Source organism: Oncorhynchus masou, chromosome 15 (assembly GCF_036934945.1).
Source record: "Oncorhynchus masou masou isolate Uvic2021 chromosome 15, UVic_Omas_1.1, whole genome shotgun sequence".
Lineage (NCBI taxonomy): Eukaryota > Metazoa > Chordata > Actinopteri > Salmoniformes > Salmonidae > Oncorhynchus > Oncorhynchus masou.
In genome coordinates, this window is record NC_088226.1 from 36,944,887 (window position 1) to 36,968,399 (window position 23,513).

At 41.7% G+C, this 23,513-nt stretch overlaps 1 protein-coding gene and 2 long non-coding RNA genes across 6 annotated transcripts in view; 2 read left to right on the forward strand and 1 right to left on the reverse strand.

Moving 5' to 3' along the window:
* The first annotated feature begins 655 nt into the window (after positions 1 to 655).
* On the forward strand, positions 656 to 1,705 carry LOC135555089 (uncharacterized). Its single transcript, XR_010457818.1, has 3 exons — positions 656 to 685; positions 1,484 to 1,544; positions 1,637 to 1,705. It is a non-coding gene; the product is annotated as an uncharacterized LOC135555089 (long non-coding RNA).
* Positions 1,706 to 4,799: 3,094 nt separating this feature from the next.
* LOC135556201 (uncharacterized) overlaps positions 4,800 to 23,513 on the reverse strand; it is a 29,226-nt gene continuing 10,512 nt past the window's right edge. For 2 of the 4 annotated variants that reach the window (XR_010457960.1, XR_010457958.1), the window contains 5 exons: positions 9,499 to 9,693; positions 8,618 to 9,352; positions 8,292 to 8,359; positions 7,502 to 7,798; positions 4,800 to 6,362 (listed from right to left, as the gene is read on the reverse strand). This is a non-coding gene — a long non-coding RNA (uncharacterized LOC135556201). The remainder of the gene's footprint in view (positions 6,363 to 7,501; positions 7,799 to 8,291; positions 8,360 to 8,617; positions 9,353 to 9,498; positions 9,694 to 23,513) is intronic. The other 2 variants (XR_010457961.1, XR_010457959.1) reach the window with 2 other exon arrangements.
* On the forward strand, positions 5,495 to 19,326 carry LOC135556199 (fibronectin type III domain-containing protein 7-like). The gene is made up of 12 exons (XM_064989199.1): positions 5,495 to 5,744; positions 6,063 to 6,323; positions 7,022 to 7,279; positions 7,546 to 7,800; positions 8,107 to 8,361; positions 8,649 to 8,906; positions 9,078 to 9,335; positions 9,525 to 9,779; positions 10,085 to 10,345; positions 10,691 to 10,720; positions 10,885 to 10,922; positions 18,737 to 19,326. Exons 1-11 carry the CDS (start codon positions 5,525 to 5,527, stop codon positions 10,914 to 10,916), a joined length of 2,343 nt encoding a protein of 780 aa, XP_064845271.1. The 5' UTR covers positions 5,495 to 5,524; the 3' UTR covers positions 10,917 to 10,922; positions 18,737 to 19,326.

Below are 23,513 nucleotides of genomic sequence, written 5' to 3' on the forward strand. Positions count from 1 at the left end.
TTAGTTCCACTTTATTAATGATATATTACAGCATACCGACTTATATTTGGTGGTTTTATATCGCTTGCATTTTAGGCCTTATAACAAAGGCTTCTAAAATGACAGTGACTACAGTGCAAAACAGATCAAAAGGATATGGCTAGCCACTCAAACATTAAAGGTTTGAGATTTCCTGCCACTTTGATGTGTCCCCTATAAATATAAATGTATTTGTTGGGGAAACTCTCAAGTATCACTTACATCTGTACAGCAATCTCCCTTACCGCAGCAACATACATAGCCACTTACAAGACATGCCTCAAAATATGTTAATGAGTGAGAACCAATACCACACACCCACTAATGTTCAAAAGGTTTTTGGCGCTCCAAAATGTATTCTGAATTACAGTAAATGACTGGCAGCAATTGGCCAGTAAGTCACTGTAGAGGTTTGTAGAATTTCTGAAATACACTATAATACCATATTTTGTGGGGGCACAGCATTCTCACTCAAGGGTGCAAAAAATATGAGAAGCCCCTGACTGCAGTGTGCAGTTCGGGGCTGGGCTCAATGTGGGCGAAGTCAAATGTCAGGGCTGGGCTCAATGTGGGCGGAGTCAAACGTCGGGGCTGGGCTCAATGTGGTCGGAGTCAAACGCATATATCCCGAACCCTTCCCGGCTCCTTCAAGGTCACCCAAGTTGAGGTAAATGTTGAAGGTATCAACGTCAACGAAAGCGAATCTTAATCAAACCTAACCTAACCTACATGGATAAAAATATAAACCATGGAAGTAACTGAGACTGTCATTATGCGTATTGAACTTTGTAATATTCATGTTATACCAGTGCAGTGGTATATTTTTATATGACCAAATACCGTACCGATGTTAGCATAGCGTTAATTAGCACCGATTTGCACGTGAGCTAGCTAATTGCTCACAATGAGGGAATCTTAATTCGACAAATTTGCCTACTTGAGAAATAAGCCTAGGTTTACATGTACAGTTATGTCATTGATTTGAGCGTTGATTTTCTGTGTTTCTTCAATATCTGCCTTGTTGTGTTTGGCTGGCTCTAAATGTGTATCGTTGATGCCATTTCCTTAGTTACACATAGCGAGTCTACACAGCCTAAACATAGTATATACAATAATGAAATCACCTGGTCCCAACATACATGGCAAGTCAAGAAAAGTCATTTGTAATTTGTCCACACCGCAAACTGAAGTTAAATAAGAAAAACTTCAAAACACATTTACGAAGAAAGCATACACATTGCTTTGAAACAGTGTCCAAGGAAAGATCTTTGACATGTGAGTGCATTGATGTGAGAAATGGTGTGTTTGCAGTCGAAAATGCATTTTCTGGTCCAGCAACACCCATACATGTTGTGAAACATACTTGGGCTAATTCAGTTCCAACTGTATTCAAAACTTATGCATTCTGGAGTATAAAAAGCTGTTGAATTATACTTTGTCTTTACTTCACATACACTGTTCACAGAAACAATGCTCGGATCTTGTCCCCTGGACCTTTGAAGACTTTTGGTGTGGATGATGATCAGGTTAGATATTCCTTTAAATGATTCCACTGAACTGTACCAAAAATCTTGATTGTCATTCCTTTATTGAATATGGTACCTTGTTCACACCACAGGGCCTACCAACACAAGGTTTCACAAACAACTGTGGGGTGGTAAGATGCTGGCTATTCAGTATATTATATTAGTCCTATTTTCTGTTGTAACATATGAAAAGTTATTATTATTTCTGTGCTTGCACAGCACACTACTGTTACTGCTCATCCTTTTTCTTGTTAATTATTGTTGACACTTTTTGGGACCTATTGCCTACAGTTTTTACATTACATACACAATTCATACATCAAACTCCAGCAGAGCTGGATGATGCTGATGTGACATGCGCTGACTTCTAGGGGGGGGGGTGTTCTACATCCTGAAATATATTCCTGATGTATTCACTGAGGTATGTAATAAATTATGAAATTCTCATCACTAGTGGATATAATGGTTTTTGGGATACCCATCCGATTGTGTGATTTTCCTTTTCAAAGGAAAACATGCAGCAAATTAGGCGATGGTGGTGCCTAGTTCTCCTGCAGAACTTTCCCTTGCCGTAAGTCTTGAACGTGATAAAAATGTTTAATTTGCATCCTTAAAATCACTTGTTAAAATCACTTGTACAAGTCACCTGAGTCTCTGATCTCTTTACTGGAGCCAGTATAACTTCATGTACAAAGCACATTCAGCTTGTCAGCATCTCTATATGGTATAGTCTGTTTCCATTCTCACGAGGAAAGTAAATAGCATTAGAAATCAGGATAGGTAGTAACTGTATGTTTATATATGCTCAATGAAATAATAACTAGAACGTTATAACATTTATAAATACAATTTTAACAGTACATGACATACATAACAAGTCTGTTGTTCACTGCAACAATATCAGCAGCTTGTCTCAAATATAGCATGAAGCAAAAAGTGACACAACAAATCTGCTGTTACCACTTCATATAATATTTCTCACGATCTTCAAAAATGAAATGCGTTTTGTATTCAACGTGTGCCTTGCGCAAACTACCTCAGATAGACAAAAAGAAGTCAAACGTTTTGGATGGAGTCAAATGTTTGATTCCATCCACATTGAGCCTGGCCACTGCAGTCAGGGGTACTTGACAAATATAGCCTCTTACAAGGCACGCCTTAAAATATTTTAATGGGGCAGAGACTCTTTCCCCACCCACAACATTTTCCCACAATGCACCATAATTAATACTGTAAAACACATTTACAGTAGTTTACAGTGTTTTACTGTTGAAATTACAGAAAGGTCTTGCAGTGTTGCTGAAAAAAATAAATATATATTTTACTGTGCAATCTACTGTGTTCAGCTTATACAGTTGATTAATACAGTAAGCTACTGATAAAATTGCAAAAATGGCTAACAGTGTAGCTACGGGGAAGCAAGAGAGTCACCTGCACAATGTGTATAATTGGAGGCGGAGATGGCACCTGTCTGCCTACACTCATGCTTCCCCGCAGCTCAACAGCTGATGTAGGCTGTGTGTGCCGGGTGTGGCATGTCCTTCCCACAGCTGAACAAAGCTGCGCATCTGTACTGCTAATATTTCATTGTGCTTATCACTGAAAAGCTCTCAACTCTTGTCCAAAAACTCTCTAGTCAGATTTTTGTCACAGAGGTAATTTCCTCTCGTCTCGTTTTAGTCAACTGAAATGAAAAATTATTTTTGTTTTTAGTTTTCTTTGGGTCTACATAGTCAGTTATAGTCTTCCCAATTGCCACAGAAAAATAGGTGTTAAACTAATATTTTTCCCACTATTGTTGTTGACGAAATTAACACTGCTTTGTAGAGCATGTCTTTGCGACATGGGAGTTGGCCAAATCCCCACATGTGAGATATCAAAACAAATAATTGAAGGAGAACTTAAGGTTACTTGCATAACCCCAGTTTCACTGATATTAGGGGTGAGATATCTCACCGTATTCCCCTGTTCACAATAACCAGAAGGCGGGAAAATACCTCCTTTTAAAGGATGTGTGGAACAACCTAATTCACCATTCTACCTGTCTGTCTCCAACAAATGTTTTTGAAAGGTTATTCCGAGAGTAGGTGATCCTAGTGAATCCCCACATGTGAGATATCGCACTCATAATTAAGTGATAATGCCAGAGAAGCCGGTCTTTGGAGGATATAGTGGCACGTTTTGCCAGCCCTCGACTTCGTCTCGGGCCTAACAACACCCGTGCCAATTTACTGTATTTTCCAAACACTGACTTCAAGGGAATTATTACTTTTATACAATGGGTTACCAACATATTAAAATAATGATTTACATATTTTAATTTAAAAAAAATTGTGGATGAATTTATTCATACTATTTCATCCTTTCACAAGAAAAAGTCCCGACACAAATTTAGGGTTGCTACCCAAGTCGGGTGGTCGTTCATTTTCTAGCTGTTTGCCAGAGACACGAACCAGTAGTTCAGTCTTGTTGTTTTGTTCAAAATGTTACATTTTTATATTGCCAAACTGGCTGGCAATGTTCTTATCCCTTGCTTGCTAGCTAGCCAACTATGGCTAACTTATAGTCACGTCAAAAAGTGCAGCCAGAATAACAACAGTAGCTGCATTTTTAATTGTTTATGCTGTTTTCTTGTAACATTTATTTGGATACATCAATAACAATGAGCCAATGAGGTGCGATTTCGCCTGGCAAGAAAATGTACTTTCTCGTCAGGACACTTGTTCAGAGGAGCTAGCCAACAACATAGCTAACACAGTCTGGAAAGACTGCAAACTAGCTACACTTCGTTTCGTTTTTAAATTTTTTAAATTTACATTTCTTTGTATATATCCATAAAAATTATGCCAATGATTGGCTGCTGAAAACTAAATGTTCGTCTAAAAGAAATGTGAGATCATGTAATACCCACATGGTCACACCCATATTGATCAGGCCACACCTCACCACACCCACCAAACGGGAGCAAACAGAAACGTACCCGTGCACCGTTTTGGGGGAAATGTGTCATTCAATACAAACGTAGCAAACGTTGGAGCGAACTGAACACAACCCTGCCTGCAGGTAGCTGTTCTAGCCCTGCCAATGATTGGCTGCAGTGGGCGGGGTCACATATAGGTATTTCAGTCAACACAGACCAGAAATGTGTTAAAGAAAGGATAAACGTAGAACGTGAAGCAATTCTCAAATAGCTCCTTTCAACTAATCAAGAGAAGCCCTAGAGTGCAAGAAACAACAGAGAAGGATAACATCAAGAAGAAAAAAACAGAATGGGATTTATTAATTGGATGGTGATTTTCTCCTTGATAGGTATAGGTATAGGCTCTCAGGTAAGAAGGATTACTTTTTATTTTTTACTGTGAAGCTTTATACCTGTGCTATTTGTGTAGGACATAGCATATATTTCAAATACATTACTATTGCAATAACGTCAAAGAACATGAATAGTCTGTTGGAGGAAAAGGAATGAGCTATCTAGAGGGAACACTGCCTTATTGACTGGCATACCTGTCATCAGGTGTACTGTAAGATTAACCTTGAGTAGGGAACATTCATTCCAGGAAAGTGATTGCTTGAATTTCATAAAACTTCTCATGGTATGAACATTGTGTAATATAATTTGTTTTACATTCCCTTAAAGTATTATATATTTTCTTTTAACGGTTTTTACTTCCTTTTCTGTTTTTACTTCCAGAGTACAGCTTCATCAGGTAAAACATTTATATTTTTGTCACAATACATGTACATTCCTAAACAGTCTATATTTTTCAACTGCAGAAAATGATGGTCGGATGAAAGTGGATTAAAATAATCCTGATTATTACACTACAATGATCATGTAATTGTAGTACATGTATGCAATAGTAGTGCTATAATATTTTCTAATTTGATCCAGACATGAACCCAGCATTTGACAGTGATTCTATCTCTCACCTCATATAGAAATCACAGTGTCGATATTCACCGTAACATCTAAGAGTATGACAGTGCAGTGGAGCAGATGCTCAGGAGCCAGTTCCTACAAGATCACAGCAACCTCCAAGAACTCCCTGGATGCCTCAGCCTTCGCCCAGTTCGGTGCCAACTCTGTGATGGGCTCCATCAACTCTCTAACCCCCAACAACATGTACATCATCAGGGCTGAGGCCATGGATAACAGCCTGAATGTTTTGAGCCAGGCTGAAGTAGAAGAGACCACCGGTAAAATCAGTGTCTCCTATGTGACCCTAAGGAGATGATGGTGAAACAATACATTATGTTGTGATCTCGTAACATTCTGTCATTAATCACCGCTCCAGGGCCAGTTCTGTTTTTCTCTCTCATCAGAGCTATAAGGGAATATATAAAATCTGTCTTTAGAGCAATGTTAAGGGACAACCTCTCATAAGAAATATAAAGTATATTATAACAGTGGGCTTATAGTGAAAAATAAAACCAGGTATGATTATTGTGGTATTACAATCCTTACATTTCCATGTGGGTATCTCCTTACGTGAGTTTCAACAATTCCTTCTGTAGCTTCTGAGGTGCCCACCATCAACATGGCAACATCAAAACAGAGTGAGAGCATGACCGTGGAGTTCACTCAGGTGTCCGGTGCCACTTCCTACATCCTGCGCGCCGAGACCGCCGACATGTCCTTCTTCTACGAAACCGAGGTGTCCTCTTCCCCTGGGACCGTGCTCAACCTTCAGGCCTACACCGACTACACTCTCAGTGTCATGTCCATCAACAGCGGAGGCAGGAGCCAGCCTTCCCTCCCTGTGGTAGCAAAGACAGGTATTGTCCCTTGTATCTCACATTCACATTCACCGTCTGCTGGGGGAAAGAAGAAAAAAAACACAAGAGTATGAAAGCCTGGTATAAAGAATTTAGTCATTGATAGGGAAAACAGTAACAACCTTTATCTCCAGTGCCCCCACCATAAGTCACTCGATCTCTTCGCTGACGTAAATGAGCCAAAGCCAGGAAGAGGATTGTAGCTACATACCTGACCTTAAAAACTTGATTTCAGATGAGGTATTGCAAATCCGGTACTTTCCTCTATTAGTGAGATGCTCTTGCTGCCCTGAGGAGGGAGGTATCCGCTGTAATTATATCTGACCCCTCTCCATACACAAAGAATAAACCTAACTGGGTTGACAACTGAGAACACTGAGTTGGTTACCCTGGGAATAGGACCTGAGTTAGTCAGCCTATCGGATATCTTCATGTACCAAAACAAGCCACCGGCAGTTTCATCCTATTGTGTTGTGGTTTGACCTTCTTTAGAAGGCAGAGGAGAGGGAGAGAATTTTGATCGTCTCAAATCTCAGTCATGTAGTAGTACATTGTAAAGGGATCCCACAGAACTGAAAATACACTTGAGCTTTCTGAATGATATCACACAATTAAAAGGCAAACCATGAACACCCCCAACACAGACAAACAAATACACACTCTACATAACATGTCTCATTGCTGTCTCTCTCCTAAAGTGGTTGCTGCGCCCAAGCTCAACTCCACCTCTCCCAGCAATGACACCATTGTGGTGGGGTGGGAGCCTGTGGACCACGTTTTCCTGTACACCATTAGCATCATCATGGAGGGCTCAGACAGCAGGGTGAAGCTCAACACCACTGACACCAGCGTGACCTTCTCTGGCCTGGAGGCTGGGACAACCTATTGCATCAAGGGCAACGCCTGGGACCCCGAGAAAAGACAGGGAGACGACTTCACCGTTTGCCAAATCACACGTAAGGAAGAGAGGGGATTTTTGGTTAGCAAGTACACTCTTCAGTGTTACACTGCCCTGTTTCATTTTCTTCAGAAAATGTACCTGATCTAGCTTTATTTAACTTTCAGTTAATGAGGCCTTTTCGAGACCTGATAGGGATAGGGTGGAGCAAATGGCAAGCAAGAGCGCCAATTTGTGCAGTATTTTTGTAAGCACGTTTAGGATTCGTCTAGGTCTGTACCTAATTGTGTGTGTGCTCATGTTGTTTCTCTCTCCTCCCCCCAGGTCCATGCATCCCTGTGCTCACTGAGTTGGAGGTGAGGATGGTGGGCTCTGAGGCCGGTCTGTCCGTGTCCTGGGCTCCATCTCAGGGGGCAGGGGAGTACCTGGCCTTCAGCTCAGAGGGGCTGAAATGTACCTCTACCACCGGCGCCTGCACCCTGGCCCCCGTGGGGTGTGGCCAGAGACACACCGTCACCGTGACAGCCATCAACGAGGGAGGACCCAGCATCCCTTCTGCTCCTGAGGAGTTCATCACCTGTGCGTAGACATATCAATCAATCAGTCAATCAATCAAGCAAACAAATTGATTGTTTGTTATATGGCAGGTTTGTGACATCTAGTAATAGAAGACACAAACTTGCTATGTAAAGCACAGCATATTGATACACTTGAGATCATTCTACTATTTCATCAATGCATGAGATGCATATGTAAGGTACTAACAACACAGGAATTCATTGAAAGTAACATGAATAACTCGACCTTTAGCCCCTATTACAGACATGTAATAACCATATGATGAACATCTAATAACTGCACACCCTGCCGTGTGTTTCCCTTCAGTCCCCTGCCCACCAGAGCCTCTGCGTGTGGAGGAGACCAAGGCAGGTAATTGCTCTGTGTTGTGGGACGCCATACCCTACACCGACACCTACGTGGCCTTCATCAAGAGGGATGATGGTCAGGAGGAGAGGTGCAACACCAGCTCCACCAGCTGTAACTATCACTGCCAGTGTGGATACACCTACCTGATGACTGTGTTCGCCTTCAGCCTGGCTGGATCCAGCCCACCGGGCCCCGTGCTCAACTACACCACCTGTAAGTAGAAGCTTTAGCTCTACAGTCTAGCGGTGTGCCAGAGACCCAGCACACATAATGTGCCTCTGAAATCACACTATTTAAAAAAAATACTAAAAAAACGTTCACACAAGTCTCATTCAGCTCATTTAATGGGGGATCTAAATAAATATGAATGCTGATAGATGTTCTTCAGATAGCCCACGTCAGTTCATATTGACACTGATATAAATACTGAAATAAATATATTCCATGTCTCTCTCTCTCTCTTTCTTACTCTCTCCCTCTCTCTCTCTGTCCGTCCCCAGTACCCTGTTGTCCCGGGGATGTGTTCATCTCCCTGGCCTCCCCCGGCACCCTGGAGATCATGTGGTCAACAGTGCGCGGGGCTGAGGTGTACGAGACGCGGGCGGTGGAAGGGTCAGAGGTCATCCTGTGTAACGACACGGCACCAGTGTGCGCTCTCTCTGACCTCACCTGTAACAGCCCCTACAGTGTGGTGGTGATCCCCTGTAATGAGATTAGAGGGTGCAACCACACCTGCAGATCACACACTAAGGAGACAGGTAACACAAACATCTTTAAGAAAAATTGCCACATAGAAAAGTGTCTGCTAACTAATCATATCACCAGTTTATTTGAATGAATGGGAAAACATGATGAGTGTCATTACACCCACAGGTAAAAGATCACTGTGACGCTAACCCTCCCCATGCCACTTCCTCTCTCCTTCTCAGCTCCCTGTATGCCAGAGATCCTGAGTGTGACCCAGATCAACACCACCAGTGTCAATGTCAGCTTTAGTACTCCCAACAGAGCAGGTACCACCTACAAAGTGAGCGTAGTGGCCCAGGACAACAGAAACACCTGCACTTCCAGAGGAACGTCCTGTGAGATACTTGACCTGCCCTGTGGCGAGGTCTATGAGGTCAGCGCCATAGCAACCACCACCGTGGGCGACAGTTTTCCCAGCTACAGTTTTCCACTGGAAACAGGTAGGGAACCATGGAAACTACATGGAGAAAGGGAAAGGTTTTGGTTAATTCGTTTGGACTACTGGTATCACTTGTTACTGGTGATGTTGTGGTGAAAATTTTATGAAGTTGTTCATTCAGCTATCTGCAGATAGATTTAAAAAAATAAGTATACATTTCTCACAATTGTGCTTTCCATTTGTCCTCTAGCACCCTGTTGCCCGGCAACCTTTAACGTTGAACAGGTGACTCAGGCCATGACCAATGTCACCTGGTCGATGGCGAGAGGCACACACACCTACATGATCTCTCTGACCTCACCGAAAGGCACCGCCCGCTGCCACACCCTGGACACCCACTGCCTGATGGGTTGCATCACCTGCGGAACAAACTACACAGTCAGCATGGAGGCCATCAGCCGCACTGGACACATGTCTGAGTGCACCTATCATGGCTTCTCATCCAGTGAGTGACAGATAGACTAATATATCCCAGCCTCTCATCCAATGAGTGAAAGACAGAAGCACCTATCATAGCAACAATGGGACCACTGAGTCAGTGAAATGGTAAAACAGAAAACGTTCTAGGTGAATTATTGACTCTAGGTGAATTACACTCTAGGTGAATTACACACAATTCATTTCTATAGCATTAAGTTACAAAAGAGTGTCAGAGTTTGATCATAGCCAAGTACATTTTAACATCCACATACCATTGCGCCCTGCATGGTTGCCACTCTAGTGCCTTACTGAACTATCTTTCCCTCCCAGGTGCTTGTTGTCCATCGGGCGTGAAGCTGTACAGGATGGCCAACAACACACTGCGTGTATACTGGCGTTCCACTGGCGGTCTCCATAACTACACGGCCAAGATGGTTGGTAGCCAGTCCAACTACACCTGCACCCCTCCCCCCGGGGGCAACACCTGTGAAGTGCCGGAGATCATGTGTGGGGACGTCTACAACGTAGTGGTGGCCCCTCTCACCCAGGACGGAGCCATGGTCCAGTTCTGTCCCCAGAGGATGTACTCAGGTAGGCTACTCAATACCACAATACCACTTGAAAGATCTACATGCATAATCTAAAAGGAAATTACATTTCAGTCAAGTTCATTTTGCTTTGTTTGTATAGCATGGTTTTACAAAGTCATTGGCATATACCAGATTATTATCCTCTCTAGGTTTCTTCCTAGGTTCTGGCCTTTCTAGGGAGTTTTTCCTAGCCACCGTGCTTCTACACCTGCATTGCTTGCTGTTTGGGGTTTTAGGCTGGGTTTCTGTACAGCAAATGTAAAAAGGGCTGATGTAAAAAGGGCTTTACAAATAAATTTGATTGATTGATTGATTGATTGATTAACATATTCTTGTCTGATTTCAGTTTCCTGCTCAGGAAGCAATGTTGGAATGGGTATGTTTTTGATTTTTATTTTTCATAAATGATCTGTAGCCTAGTATTGGTTTTCACAGACTCAAGCCTATGGTATTTTGTGGGATAAAATGGAGGGGAAATTATGCATCAGTGCAAAATGTATTCACTTCTCTAACATTTCTCAAATATATTCTTTCCCACAGTAATCTATCGAGGAAAGAGAAGTCTGGACTAGCAGATGGTATGTATCATGCAATTTCTCATCAGTTTGAATCAGAGCACCCCTAGTACACAATCCAAACATACACTCATAATACTATAACTACTGCATTTACCATTATCTCCCAAAGTAGCTCCCGTGTCATCCCAGCTGAACACACTCTAGGAATAAATAGCCTTTGAGTGGCAGATCGAATCACAACAGGAAGTATTAAACTGAATTTATGGGTCAATACCCTGTCAGAGTGAATAGGGTTTTCAGCCATAGACCTTTATATACAGTATTTATGTTTTATTGTCACATACACATTTCACTGCACCTATCCAGTGTACCAGTTATGAAGGTAAAACCCAGATGCAGACAGCGTTGGATTAACAACAGGTTAATAATCCAACAGTTGCAGGCAATAGACAGGTCAAGGCTGGCAGGGGTCAGTAAACCAGAGGTGGGGCAACGGTACCGGACGGCAGGCAGGCAAAGGTCAATAATCCAGAGGTGGGGCAAAGGTACAGGTCGGCAGGCAGGCTCAGGGGTAGGCAGAGTGGTCAGGAAGGCGGGCTCAGAGTCAGGACTGGCAAGGGTCAAAACCAGGAGGGCGAGAAAAAGACAGACTGGGAAAAGCAGGCACAGAGAACAAAAACGCTGGTTGACTTGACAAACAAGATGAACTGGCAACAGAGAAACAGAGAACACAGGTATAAATATACAGGGGATAATGGGGAAGATGGGCGACACCTGGAGGGGGGTGGAGACAATCACAAAGACAGGTGCAACAGATCAGGGTGTGTTATTTTACAGGGACAGCTGTAGTATAGTTGAAGTAACAATCGATATAGGGAAAATGAAACTTTCTATTAAATAGATAGTTGATATACCACACTATTATGAGAATTACAAAAACTGACTCAGATAGCCACCTCCCTACAAGTCTCCACCTTACAACAGGAGCAGACCTACCATCTGGCATTTTGTGCAAATGTTTTGCCCAATGGGCCTGTCTAACTAGTTTTTTGGGGGGGTGGAATTATAATTATCTGGCTAATAACACAGGCCTCAAGGGGAAAAATGGTCCGGTGTGGAGGCCTTGAGGGGAGAAAATGGTCCAGTGTGGGTGCCTCAAGGGAAAAATGGCCTGGTATGTTAGAAATGCCATAGCCAATTTCTGGTCCCAGTCCGCTCCTGCCTTACAATGACCAATGTGTGTAGGATGGGGGCCCAACAAATATACTAATATCTTTAGGGTGTAAATGTGAGTCCTATGGAGTGCATTGCTGTAATGGTTCTCTCGGGATTAAGAGTAGCAGTTTCCCTCTGCTGGTCATACACAGACATTGCAAGGAAGGCAACATTTTCACATTACATTTGAGTTCACAGTGAAATTTTCACTTGACTCTTTAAAAGTCAACTGCCCCTTAGAACAGCTCCGTGAAATCAGCGACATCATGCAAAAAGCTTCAAAATAAAATTCCTCCCTCTACTTGAACAGAAGTTCACAAATCGTCTTACCCTATCAGAACCCAAAACATAAGCTTTTTTTTACTCCAATGTTAGTAAACAAAGATCATGTAAACAAAGAAAATATAGCCTCAAAACATGGTTAAAACTATAACATTGATATCATTGATGGTCAATCCTTGCATCCATAGCTCTGTCTATGAATTTGAGTGATACAATTTCTCCAGTCCCATACCTCAGCTTTTTACTGAACCGGGGCGGGGAAGCCGCTTTGCTGTTGTTTCTACTGCTGATTGCTGCTTTAAGATGCGTTCTGTTTCTCTAATCCTAGCCTCTACTTTGCATGCTATTTTAGAGCTATTGAGGCTTATTGTTGAGTTCTGGTGGTTATTTGTAAATAGGCACTCTGCCAAGGTGGGTAAATTAAATTAAATATGCCCTCAGTACATGTTCAAAAATGTAATTAACATTATGTAAATCAGGGGACATCAAAATGTGTATTAAAAAAACAATGCTAAATATGAATTAGTTGAAAAGGAATTAATGATTGGAAGTTCAGTAATCTTCATTAAATAATATCTGAGTAATAGTTTAATTTCTATTCCGCTAGATGACACCGCCCCCCATGCTGCTCCCAGTCAGAGGTCTGAGGATTCAGAAACAAAATAGTTTATGCTCTTGAAACGCATCTGTGCCTTGGTAGATCAGTTCTGTTACACTGCTATAAACGTATTATTACTGTTACTGAATGTTAAAGACACTTATAACATTAGAAATTGTTATTACATTGTTAAAACAACAGACCTACACTGTGAAAGTCTTTAGATTCTTTCAAATGAATATTTGTTTGAAAAGTTTACATCAACTGGAAAGACAGCACTTACACTACCGTTCAAAAGTTCGGGGTCACTTAGAAATGTCCTTGTTTTTGAAAGAAACACACATTTTTTGTCCATTAACATAACATCAAATGGATCAGAGATACCGTGTAAACATTGTTAATGTTGTAAATGACAATTGTAGCTGGAAACGGATGATTTTTAATGGAATATCTACATAGGCATACAAAGGCCCATTATCAGCAACCATCACTGCTGTGTTCCAATGGCACGTTATGTTAGCTAATCCAAGTTTATCATTTTAAAAGGCTAATTGATCATTAGAAAACCCTTTTGCAATTATGTTAGCACAGCTGAAAGCTGTAGTGCTGATTATAGAAGCAATAAAACTGGCCTTCTTTAGTTGAGTATCTGGAGCATCAGCATTTGTGAGTTCGATTACAGGCTCAAAATGGCCAGAAACAAAGCCCTTTCTTCTGAAACTTGTCAGTCTATTCTTGTTCTGAGAAATGAAGGCTATTCCATGCGAGAAATTGCCATGAAACTGAAGATCTCATACAACGCTGTGTACTACTCCCTTCATAGAACAGCGAAAAACTGCCTCTAACCATAGGAAGAGGAGTGGGAGGCCCCAGTCGAAGGCCTTAAAGACAATTTCAGTATATTCAGAGACAATAATCAGCACTACAACGTTTTTATGGTTATTACTTGGCCTTGGTTATTACTTGACCTTACTGGTCATCTCCGAACATCTTGACTGACGATCTTGCCTTAATGGCCAATTGTACTCAAAATCTTCACCCGGCAAAGCCAGAAGAGGACTTTGCCACCCCTCCAAGCCTGATTTCTCTCTAGGTTTGTTCTTGGGTTCCTGCCTTCTGGGGAGTTTTTCTTAGTCACTGTGCTTCTGCATTGCTTGCTCTTTTGGGGGTTTTGGCTGAGTATCTGTAAAGCACTGTAAAGAGCTTTATAAAATACATTTGATTGATTGATTGATCTACACGTTTGCTTCTGTACCATTTAAACTAAATAAGTTATACATAAATAGCACTATACAGCTATTTGCTACTGTACTGTTAATTATATATAATTGTTGCCAATAAAGGGGGTGATTTAGAATCCCCAGACACTCTGTTAACAGGTTCTGGTGTCATACTATGAAGATGTATGTAATTCAACCGTTTTTTGGAGGAAAACGTTTTGTCAACTGTTCCCAAAACATTTTCATTATAGCAATATACAGCTATTTGCCACTGTAGTGTTAATTTGTCTCCAATAAGGGGGGGTGATTTGGAGTCCTCAGACACCCCGCTAATCAGATCTGGTGACAGACTATGAAGATATGCAATCAGTGATTGATATGGAGGGGGACTGGAGGGACTTCATGGCAAAATAACTGATATCAAATAATTTGACAAATGCTCCAACATCCTCTTCTATACACGTGAGAGCAAGAGAGAGCAAGAGAGAGAGAAAAGGTTGAAACAGCAGGTCCCAGACGAGGTATCCACTGGGCACAGACGTCATTTCAACAACAAGTTAACAAACTATTATAATTTCTTGTAGGCCTATTTTGTTTCAATCAAAGTCTGCGGCGCGTTGAGTTTTGGCTGCATGAGAAAAAATTAAAGAATGTGCAGCTTCAGATAAAAAATGACAGGTGTTTTCGTAAACCACACCATTGCCTCGTTTTATATCACATTCAAATGATAAAACTGGGGGGGGATAAAAATGCAATTTCAGAATGTGTGTGTGTGGGGGGGCACATGTCCCCATCCCCAGTGAAATTTGTGCCCCTGCTTATATGCTATTATATTTGGATCTGTTATGTAAAATACTAATTTATCATTATGTGATCTTACCAGAATCTGATTCAGCTTAGATTTAACTTTATTAAATGAGCAGCGAGAACCATTATGAGAAGTGATCATATATGTATTGCTAGTAATAATAATAATAATAAGTGATGAGGCCTACGCCTACTAGTCTTACTCTAGTGACTCCCCATCCTGCATGAGGGAGTGTATTCATCGTAATCATCGACTAACACTAATTAGCATAACGCAATGGACATAAATATTCCTAGAAGATATTCCTATTCATGAAAATCACAAGTGAAATATATTTAGACACAGCTTACCCTTTTGTTAATCACCCTGTCATCTCAGATTTTCAAAATATAGCATAGCATTTTGTCCAGCTAGCAGCAGGTAACTTGGTCATGGAAATCAGAAAAGCAATCAAATTAAATCGTTTACCTTTGATGAGCTTCGGATGTTTTCACTCACGAGACTCCCAGGTAGATAGCCAATGTTCCTTTTTTCCAAAAATATTATTTCTGTAGGCGAAATAGCTCCGTTTGTTCTTCATATTTGGCTGAGAAATCACCCGGGAATTGCAGTCACGAAAACACAGAAAAATATTCCAAATTAGCTCCATAATATCGACAGAAACATGGCAAACGTTGTTTATAATCAATCCTCAAGGTGTTTTTCAAATATATATTCGATAATATATCCACCGGGACAATTGGTTTTTCAGTAGGACTGATTGGAATAATGGCTACCTCTGTATTTTACACGAGAATCACTCTGAGAGCATCAGGTGACCACTTGCTCAATGTAGCCGCTTACGGGTATTCTTCAACATAAATGCGTAAAACTACATCACAACGCTGTAGACACCTTAGGGAATACAGGGAAAGAATAATCTGGTTGATAGCCCATTCACTGCTCAATTAGGGACGCATTGGAACGCAGCGCTTTCAAAACATGAGGCACTTCCGGATTGGATTTTTCTCAGGCTTTCGCCTGCAATATCAGTTCTGTTATACTCACAGACAATGTTTTTACAGTTTTGGAAACTTTAGAGTGTTTTCTATCCTAAGCTGTCAATTATATGCATATTCTAGCATCTTGTCCTGACAACATATCCTGTTTACTACGGGAACGTTACTACGGCCTTCGAATTGTGGTGCTGAAAGGCAGCAGTGGTCACGTATCGTTCTGGGTTCCACTGCGCAAGGGGGTCTATGGAGTTTTAGGAACCTCATGGCAGACACGCGGTGAATTGGATCCTAGATCTCGTTGGTGTAAGGACAGTACTCAGACAGTAGGGCGAGTTCAAGTGCATTGTAGAAGACTCTTTTGAGGACAGCCGTTTTAGCAAGCCCCTGGTGGAGTTTTCTGCCTGTGGTTGTTCTTGTTACGTTGGATTTGGTCCACACAGTGGTCAAGCCTCCGATCGATTGGTTTTGCACACACGCCTACAGTTCATCATTTGTGCCACCGCCATAGAGAAAGAATACATGGAAGAAACCACCATTTACAACCTGGTCTCAGAGCATTTCATATTATTCTGTGCATAAATTTGAGATGCTCATTAATTTTCAAAAACGTACGATATGTTATGAATTCTAGCTAGGTGGCTAAAGTGAGCTAGCTGGCTAACGTTAGCTAGGCTAGGGGTTAGGATTCCCTCCCCCCCCCCCCACCTTTATTTAACCAGGTAGGCTAGTTGAGAACAAGTTCTCATTTGCAACTGCAACCTGGCCGTAGATAAAGCAAAGCAGTTTGACACATACAACAACACAGAGTTACACATGGAATACACAAACATACAGTCAATAATACAGTAGAAAAGTCTATATACAGCATGTGCAAATAAGGTAGGATAAGAGTGGGTGAGGTAGTTGGATGGGCTATTTACAGATGGACTATGTACAGGTGCAGTAATCTGTGAGCTGCTCTGGCAGCTGGTGCTTAAAGCTAGTGAGTGAGATATGAGTCTCCAGCTTCAGTGATATTTGCAGTTCGTTCCAGTCATTGGCAGCAGAGAACTGGAATAAAAGGCGGCCAAAGATAGAATTGGCTTTGGGGGTGACCAGTGAGATATACCTGCTGGAGCACGTGCTACGGGTGGGTGCTGCTATGGTGACCAGTGAGCTGAGATAAGGCGGGGCTTTACCTTACAGAGACTTGTAGATGACCTGGAGCCAATGGGTTTGGCGAGGAATGTGAAGCGAGGGCCAGCCAACGAGAGCGTACAGGTCGCAGTGGTGGGTAGTATATGGGGCTTTGGTGACAAAATGGATGGCACTGTGATATACTGCATCCAGTTTGCTGAGCAGAGTGTTGGAGGCTATTTTGTAAATAACATCGCCGAAGTCGAGGATCGGTAGGATGGTCAGTTTTACGAAGGTATGTTTGGCAACATGAGTGAAGGACGCTTTGTTGCAAAATAGGAAGCCAATTCTAGATTTAATTCTGGATTGGAGATGCTTAATCTGAGTCTGAAAGGAGAGTTTACAGTCTAACCAGACACCTAGGTATTTGTAGTTGTCCACATATTCTAAGTCAGAACTGTCCAGAGTAGTGATGCTGGATGGGCGGCCTGGTGTGGGCAGCGATCGGTTGAAGAACATGCATTTAGTTTTACTTGCATTTAAGAGCAGTTTGAGGCCACGGAAGGAGAGTTGTATGGCATTATTTAGAATTTATCAGAATGAATTTTCCATAAATTATTTTACCATGCGGCTCCGTGTATTCTCAAACTGAAAAAAGTGACACCTCTTCCTCCCGCTATGGCAGCACTACATCCCTGCTTATGACAGTATGTGATAACAGGCTATACAGCCTACTAGGCTTACTAGTGATTTAACCCACCACTTGCATTAGCCCAGATCCATAGGCTACATTATATTCACATCAATCCACCTGTTGCATTCATAACCGCGGGAGGTGGGGGGCTGACCCGGCTAGGGGAGGAGCATTGACATTCAAGAAATTTCACTCCAAGCTATCTTCAAAAGTCGGCAGGCCTATAATAGATAGTGTAAACATTTTTTTTTAACAGCACTGAAGTATATATTGTCATCATTTGCCATTGACTTAATAAGTTGATTGTGGCCTGGCTGCTCAATGTGCCTGCTCGCTACTACTTGCTAGCTTCATTGACAAACAGTTGGAACTTAGCTAGCTATTAAGTGATTCAGGTACTGATAAACAGTGTGTTGCTTGTGCTTTATCTATGATAGTTTTACTGCTTGCTGATTATGAAGTTGTAGACATGTTATTGTTCTCAGAAATCAGTCCTGAGCACACAGCCAGACTTTCCCGACTCGAAAGAATGCTAAGCAGTGCACTGACCAGTTTTTCATGCACATGTTTTAACTTCAGAAATACTGCACCAAAGACCTTAGCTCGATGTCAAATTACTACTAAGACCTCTAAAACGTCTAAATTAGTTACAACTTTTTTGATTGATCTTAAATTAATTCGGGCTATTTTAAATAAATGGCTATGCTGTTGCTATGGTGACTCAGGAGGGACAAACAGAACCTGCCAGGTTACAATATCCAAACATAACATACCCACATCAAACCACACCACCAAGACAACTCTCGTTTGGCTTCAGTCATGGCCGCCATCATTACTTAATGAGCAATCTTCAAAACCGGGCCAAATCAGGAAGTGCAATTGTCCTTTTAACATGCATAATAAATGTTTTTTTTCTTCATGTTATTCTTCTCTGCTTTCACAGTTCCCAGTCCCGTAGATATCAGAAGGAGCAGAAACAAGCTTCTCATTCCCCCAACAAGTCTACCTAATCCCCAAGAGGAAGTGAACCGCTCTACAAAATATCCCAGCCTAAATTATAGTTTAGTTTAAGACCTGTTTTTTGGATGTGCAAAACATCTACAGTTACTGATCTGAACAAATATACTGAATTAAACAACTACTTCATCCTGAATAAGTAGCTTTATTTTTATCTAACACTTTTTTTATTAAGTGATTGCATCGTTTTTAATAAGAATGATAAATTAAATGTTTTTATTTGGATATATGTCAGCAAAATGCAATAAATGTTATTAATATGTTTAATAGAAATTTGAAGCCGAAAATCCGGTGTTTCTATGTCAAACAGTTTCGTTATATTTTAGTCTTCTGTGATTTACAGTGCATTCGGAAAGTATTCAGACCCCTTGACTTTTTCCACATTTTGTTACGTTACAGCCTTATTCTAAAGTGGATTAAATAAAATGTTCCTCATCAATCTACGCACAATACTCCACAATGACAAAGCTAAAACAGGTTTTTAAAAATGTTTGCAAATGTATTACAAATAAATACGTATTCAGACCCTTTGCTATGAGACTCGAAATTGGCTCAGGTACATCCTCTTTCCATTGATCACCCTTGAGATGTTTCTACAACTTGATTGGAGTCCACCTGTGGTAAATTCAATTGATTGGACATGACTTGGAAAGGAACACACCTGTCTATATAAGGTCAAACAGTTGACCGTGCATGTCAGAGCAAAAACCAAGCCATGAGTTCGAAGAAATTATCTGTAGAGCTTCGAGACAGAATTGTGTTGAGGAACAGATCTGGGGAAGGGTACCAAAACATTTCTGCAGAATTGAATGTCAACAAGAATACAGTGTTCCCATCATTCTTAAATGGAAGAAGTTTGGAACCACTCTTCCTAGAGCTGGCCGCCCAGCCAAACTGAGTAATGGTGGGAGAATGGCCTTGGTCAGGGAGGTGACCAAGAACCCGATGGTCACTGATTTAGCTCCAGAGTTCCTCTGTGGAGATGGGAGAACCTTCCAGAAGGACAACCATCTCTGCAGCACTCCACCAATCAGGCCTTTATGGTAGAGTGGCCAGACGGAAGCCACTCCTCAGTAAAAGGCACATGACATCCTGCTTGGAGTTTGCCAAAAGGCACCTAAAAGACTCTCAGACCATGAGATTGAACTCTTTGGCCTGAATGCCAAGCATCACGTCTGGAGGAAACCTGGCACAACCCCAGCATTCTGTGGAGATGTTTTTCAGCAGCAGGGATTTGGAGACTAGTCAGGATTGAAAAAAAGATGAACGAAGCAAAGTACAGAGAGATCCTTGATGAAAACCTGCTCCAGAGCGCTCAGGACCTCAGACTGGGGCTACGGTTCACCTTCCAACAGGACAACGACCCTAAGCACACAGCCAAGACAACGCAGGAGTGGCTTCGGGACAAGTCTCTGAATATCCTTGAGTGGCCCAGCCATAGCTCAGACTTGAACCCGATCTAACATCTCTGGAGAGACCGGTAAAATGGTTGCTCCCCATCCAACCTGCCAGAGCTTGAGAGGATCTGCAGAAAAGAATGGGAGAAACTCCCCAAATACAGGTGTGCCAAGCTTGTAGCACCATACCCATGAAGACTAGGCTATAGTCACTGCCAAAGGTGCTTCAACAAAGTACTGAGTAAAGGCTCTGAATACTTATATAAATGTGATATTTCAGTTTAAATTGTTGTATACATTTTCATACATTTTTTAAAACCTGTTTTTGCTTTGTTATTATAGGGTATTGTGTATAGATTGATGAGGGGAAAAAAGATTTAATCAATTTTATAATAAGGCTGTAACGTAACAAAATGTAGAAAAAGTGAAGCGTTCTGAATACTTTCCAAATGTACTGTATATAAAATGTAATATTGGGATGCAAACTCAAAATTGAATGCATTCCAACTCATATCTGACATGGTACAGGTTTTGTTAAAAAAAAAATCCCATAACCATGTGAGGTGTATACTTTTGTTTCAAAGTAGATTTGTTTAAGACTACCAAGGAACGCCCTGTGTGACCCTGATTTAGCCCACTGCAGTAAAAGTATTCTGCCTCCTGGGTGTATGTTATGGGTGTTGAATTGTGCAAATTAGACAAGAGGAGCAACGCAACAAACACACAACCACCACACAATGTTGCCATAACATTGCCTCAATGTTATGTGGGTGGTTGTACACTATTGCATCTTCCACCTGTCTAATTGTAAGTCCTCTCTGAGTTCTGTCATTTATTCCCAGGATGAACCATAAGAATAAAACTGTCTGGAGTATGTATCTTTTGAGTCGTATAAAACTGTTACGTATTCCTTTCAATAAAACACATTTCTTACATTCATTATTTGTTGTTTGGATATTTGTAATATCATTTCAGAGATTGATAAAAAAAAGAGTTCAGGCTGTTATAGAAAAGTACTTTCCAAGCCCAACCCCATCATGCTTCACTTCCAGCACCACCCTCCTTGATGGACTTGCAGACAATCCAATCACCACTCACTCTCCCTTCAACTCCCAATCCACCATGGCTGGACTTCCTCTAATACTTCCTCCAATAAATTGACACACTTCTGAAGGTCCTATGGGTTCTCAACTTTGAAGCTCTCAAAACCACAACCTGGCTGCAACCAATTCCAAATGTTCATGCTGAACATTAATGTAATGCATTCATCATCTCCAGTGCCAGTAACCGGAGGGTTGTCAGTTCAAATCCCAGGGCTGACGGGGAAATTTGGTGGGAGTGAGCTGGCAACCAGTGGGTTTCTGACATCAGAATCTCAGGTGCCATCTGCTGCCGTTAAGCCCTTGAGTAAGACTCTTAACCCTTAAACTGCTGCTCTGCCGCTGATTTTTTTCTGCCTCCAGGGCTGTTAAATTACGTCCCTTGAGGGCCGAAAACACTTTTTTTGTTTCTACCTCGTAGTGAATTACACTCACCTGGTGTCCCAGGTCTGAATTAGTCCCTTATTAGAAGGACAGGATGAAAACCACAAGTGTGTCGGCCCTCCAGGACTGGGTTTTGTCGTGCCCTCTTCACAACAAACTAACATGGTCCAAGCACACCAGGACAGTTGTGAAGAGGGCACGACAAAACCTATTCCCCCCCAGGAGACTGAAAACATTTGTCATGGGTCCTCAGATCCTCAAAAGGTTGTACAGCTGCACCATCGAGAGCATCCTGACTGGTTGCATCACTGCCTGGTATGGCAACTGCCCGGCCTCCGACCGCAAGGCACTACAGAGGGTAGTGCGTACTGCACTGGGGCCAAGCTTCCTGCCATCCAGGATCTCTACACCAGGCGGTGTCAGAGGAAAGCCCTAAAAATTGTCAAAGACCCTAGCCACCCTAGCCATAGACTGTTCTCTCTGCTACCACACGGCAAGTGGTACCGGAAGGCCAAGTCTAGGTCCAAGAGGCTTCTTAACAGCTCCTACCACCAAGCCATAAGACTTTTGAACATCTAATCAAATGGCTACCCAGACTATTTGCATTGCCCCCCCCCCTCCCCCATTATTTTGCACCGCTGCAACTCTCTGTTTTCTATTCATAGTCACAGTCACTTTAATAACTCTACCTACATGTACATATTACCTCAACTAACCAGTGCACCCGCATCATTGACTCTGTACCGGTACCCCCTGTGCATAGTCTCGCTATTGTTATTTTACTGCTGCTCTTGAATTACTTGTTACATTTATTTCTAATTCTCTCATGTTTTTTTTAAACTGCATTGTTGGTTAGGGGCTTGTAAGTAAGCATTTCACTGTAAAGTCTACACCTGTTGTATTCGGTGCATGTGACTAATAAAATTTGATTTTGATTTGACATTCCTTACATTAAGCAAACAAGACGCCACAATGTTCTTGTTTTCAATTTACAGATAGCCAGGCCAGATCAGAGGCAGAATGGATGACCAGGGATTCTCTCTTGATAAGTGTGTGAATTTGAATTTTCCTGTCCTGCTAAGCATTTGAAATGTAACAAGAATTTTTGGTGTCATGGAAAATGTATGGAGTAAAAAGTACATTTATTTTCTTTATGAATGTAGCGGAGTAAAAGTTGTCAAATACAAATTACAGATACTCCAAAAAAACTACTTAAGTAGTACTTTAAAGTATTTTTACTTAAGTACTTTATGCGCACAAGAGGCAGCCCTGTTCCAAAACTAATACAATCAACTTTCACCTGGTGCAAAACTGTCTGTGTTTTCTAGTTGAAGAGGAACAGGTTTGGCCAGAACAGTGTTCACCTAAAGCCACCCCTCCTCACGTCACGGTGCCTTGCTCAATTGCACTCTTCCTGCTTATTCACAAGAGACTGGTCATACAAACACTGGTGAGACAGAGGGTGGAGGTGACGCCTTCCTTAGGGCTTTTCTTTCTTTCTATGTTTTTTAGTCTTTTCCCAGGAGCTAAAATGTCAATTGAACTGTCATGTTCTGACCTTAGTTCTTTTGATATGTCTTTGTTTTAGTATGGTCAGGGCGTGAGTTGGGTGGGTTGTCTATGTTAGTTTTTCTATGATATGCTATTTCTGTGTTTGGCCTAGTACGGTTCTCAATCAGAGGCAGCTGTCAATCGTTGTCCCTGATTGAGAACCATATTTAGGTAGCCTGTTTTCTATTGTGTTTGGTGGGTGTTTGTTTTCTGTTGTGTGTCTGCACCAGCCAGAACTGTTTTCGGTTGTTTCTCTTTGTTATTTCCGTGT

Excerpts from the sequence above, each read along its gene's own strand:
- LOC135556199 (XM_064989199.1), top strand. The coding sequence starts at position 5,525 with ATGACAGTGCAGTGGAGCAGATGCTCAGGAGCCAGTTCCTACAAGATC. Across the intron at positions 7,801-8,106 it reads TCCTGAGGAGTTCATCACCT|TCCCCTGCCCACCAGAGCCT; the intron begins GTGCGTAGACAT and ends GTTTCCCTTCAG. Across the intron at positions 10,721-10,884 it reads AGGAAGCAATGTTGGAATGG|TAATCTATCGAGGAAAGAGA; the intron begins GTATGTTTTTGA and ends TCTTTCCCACAG.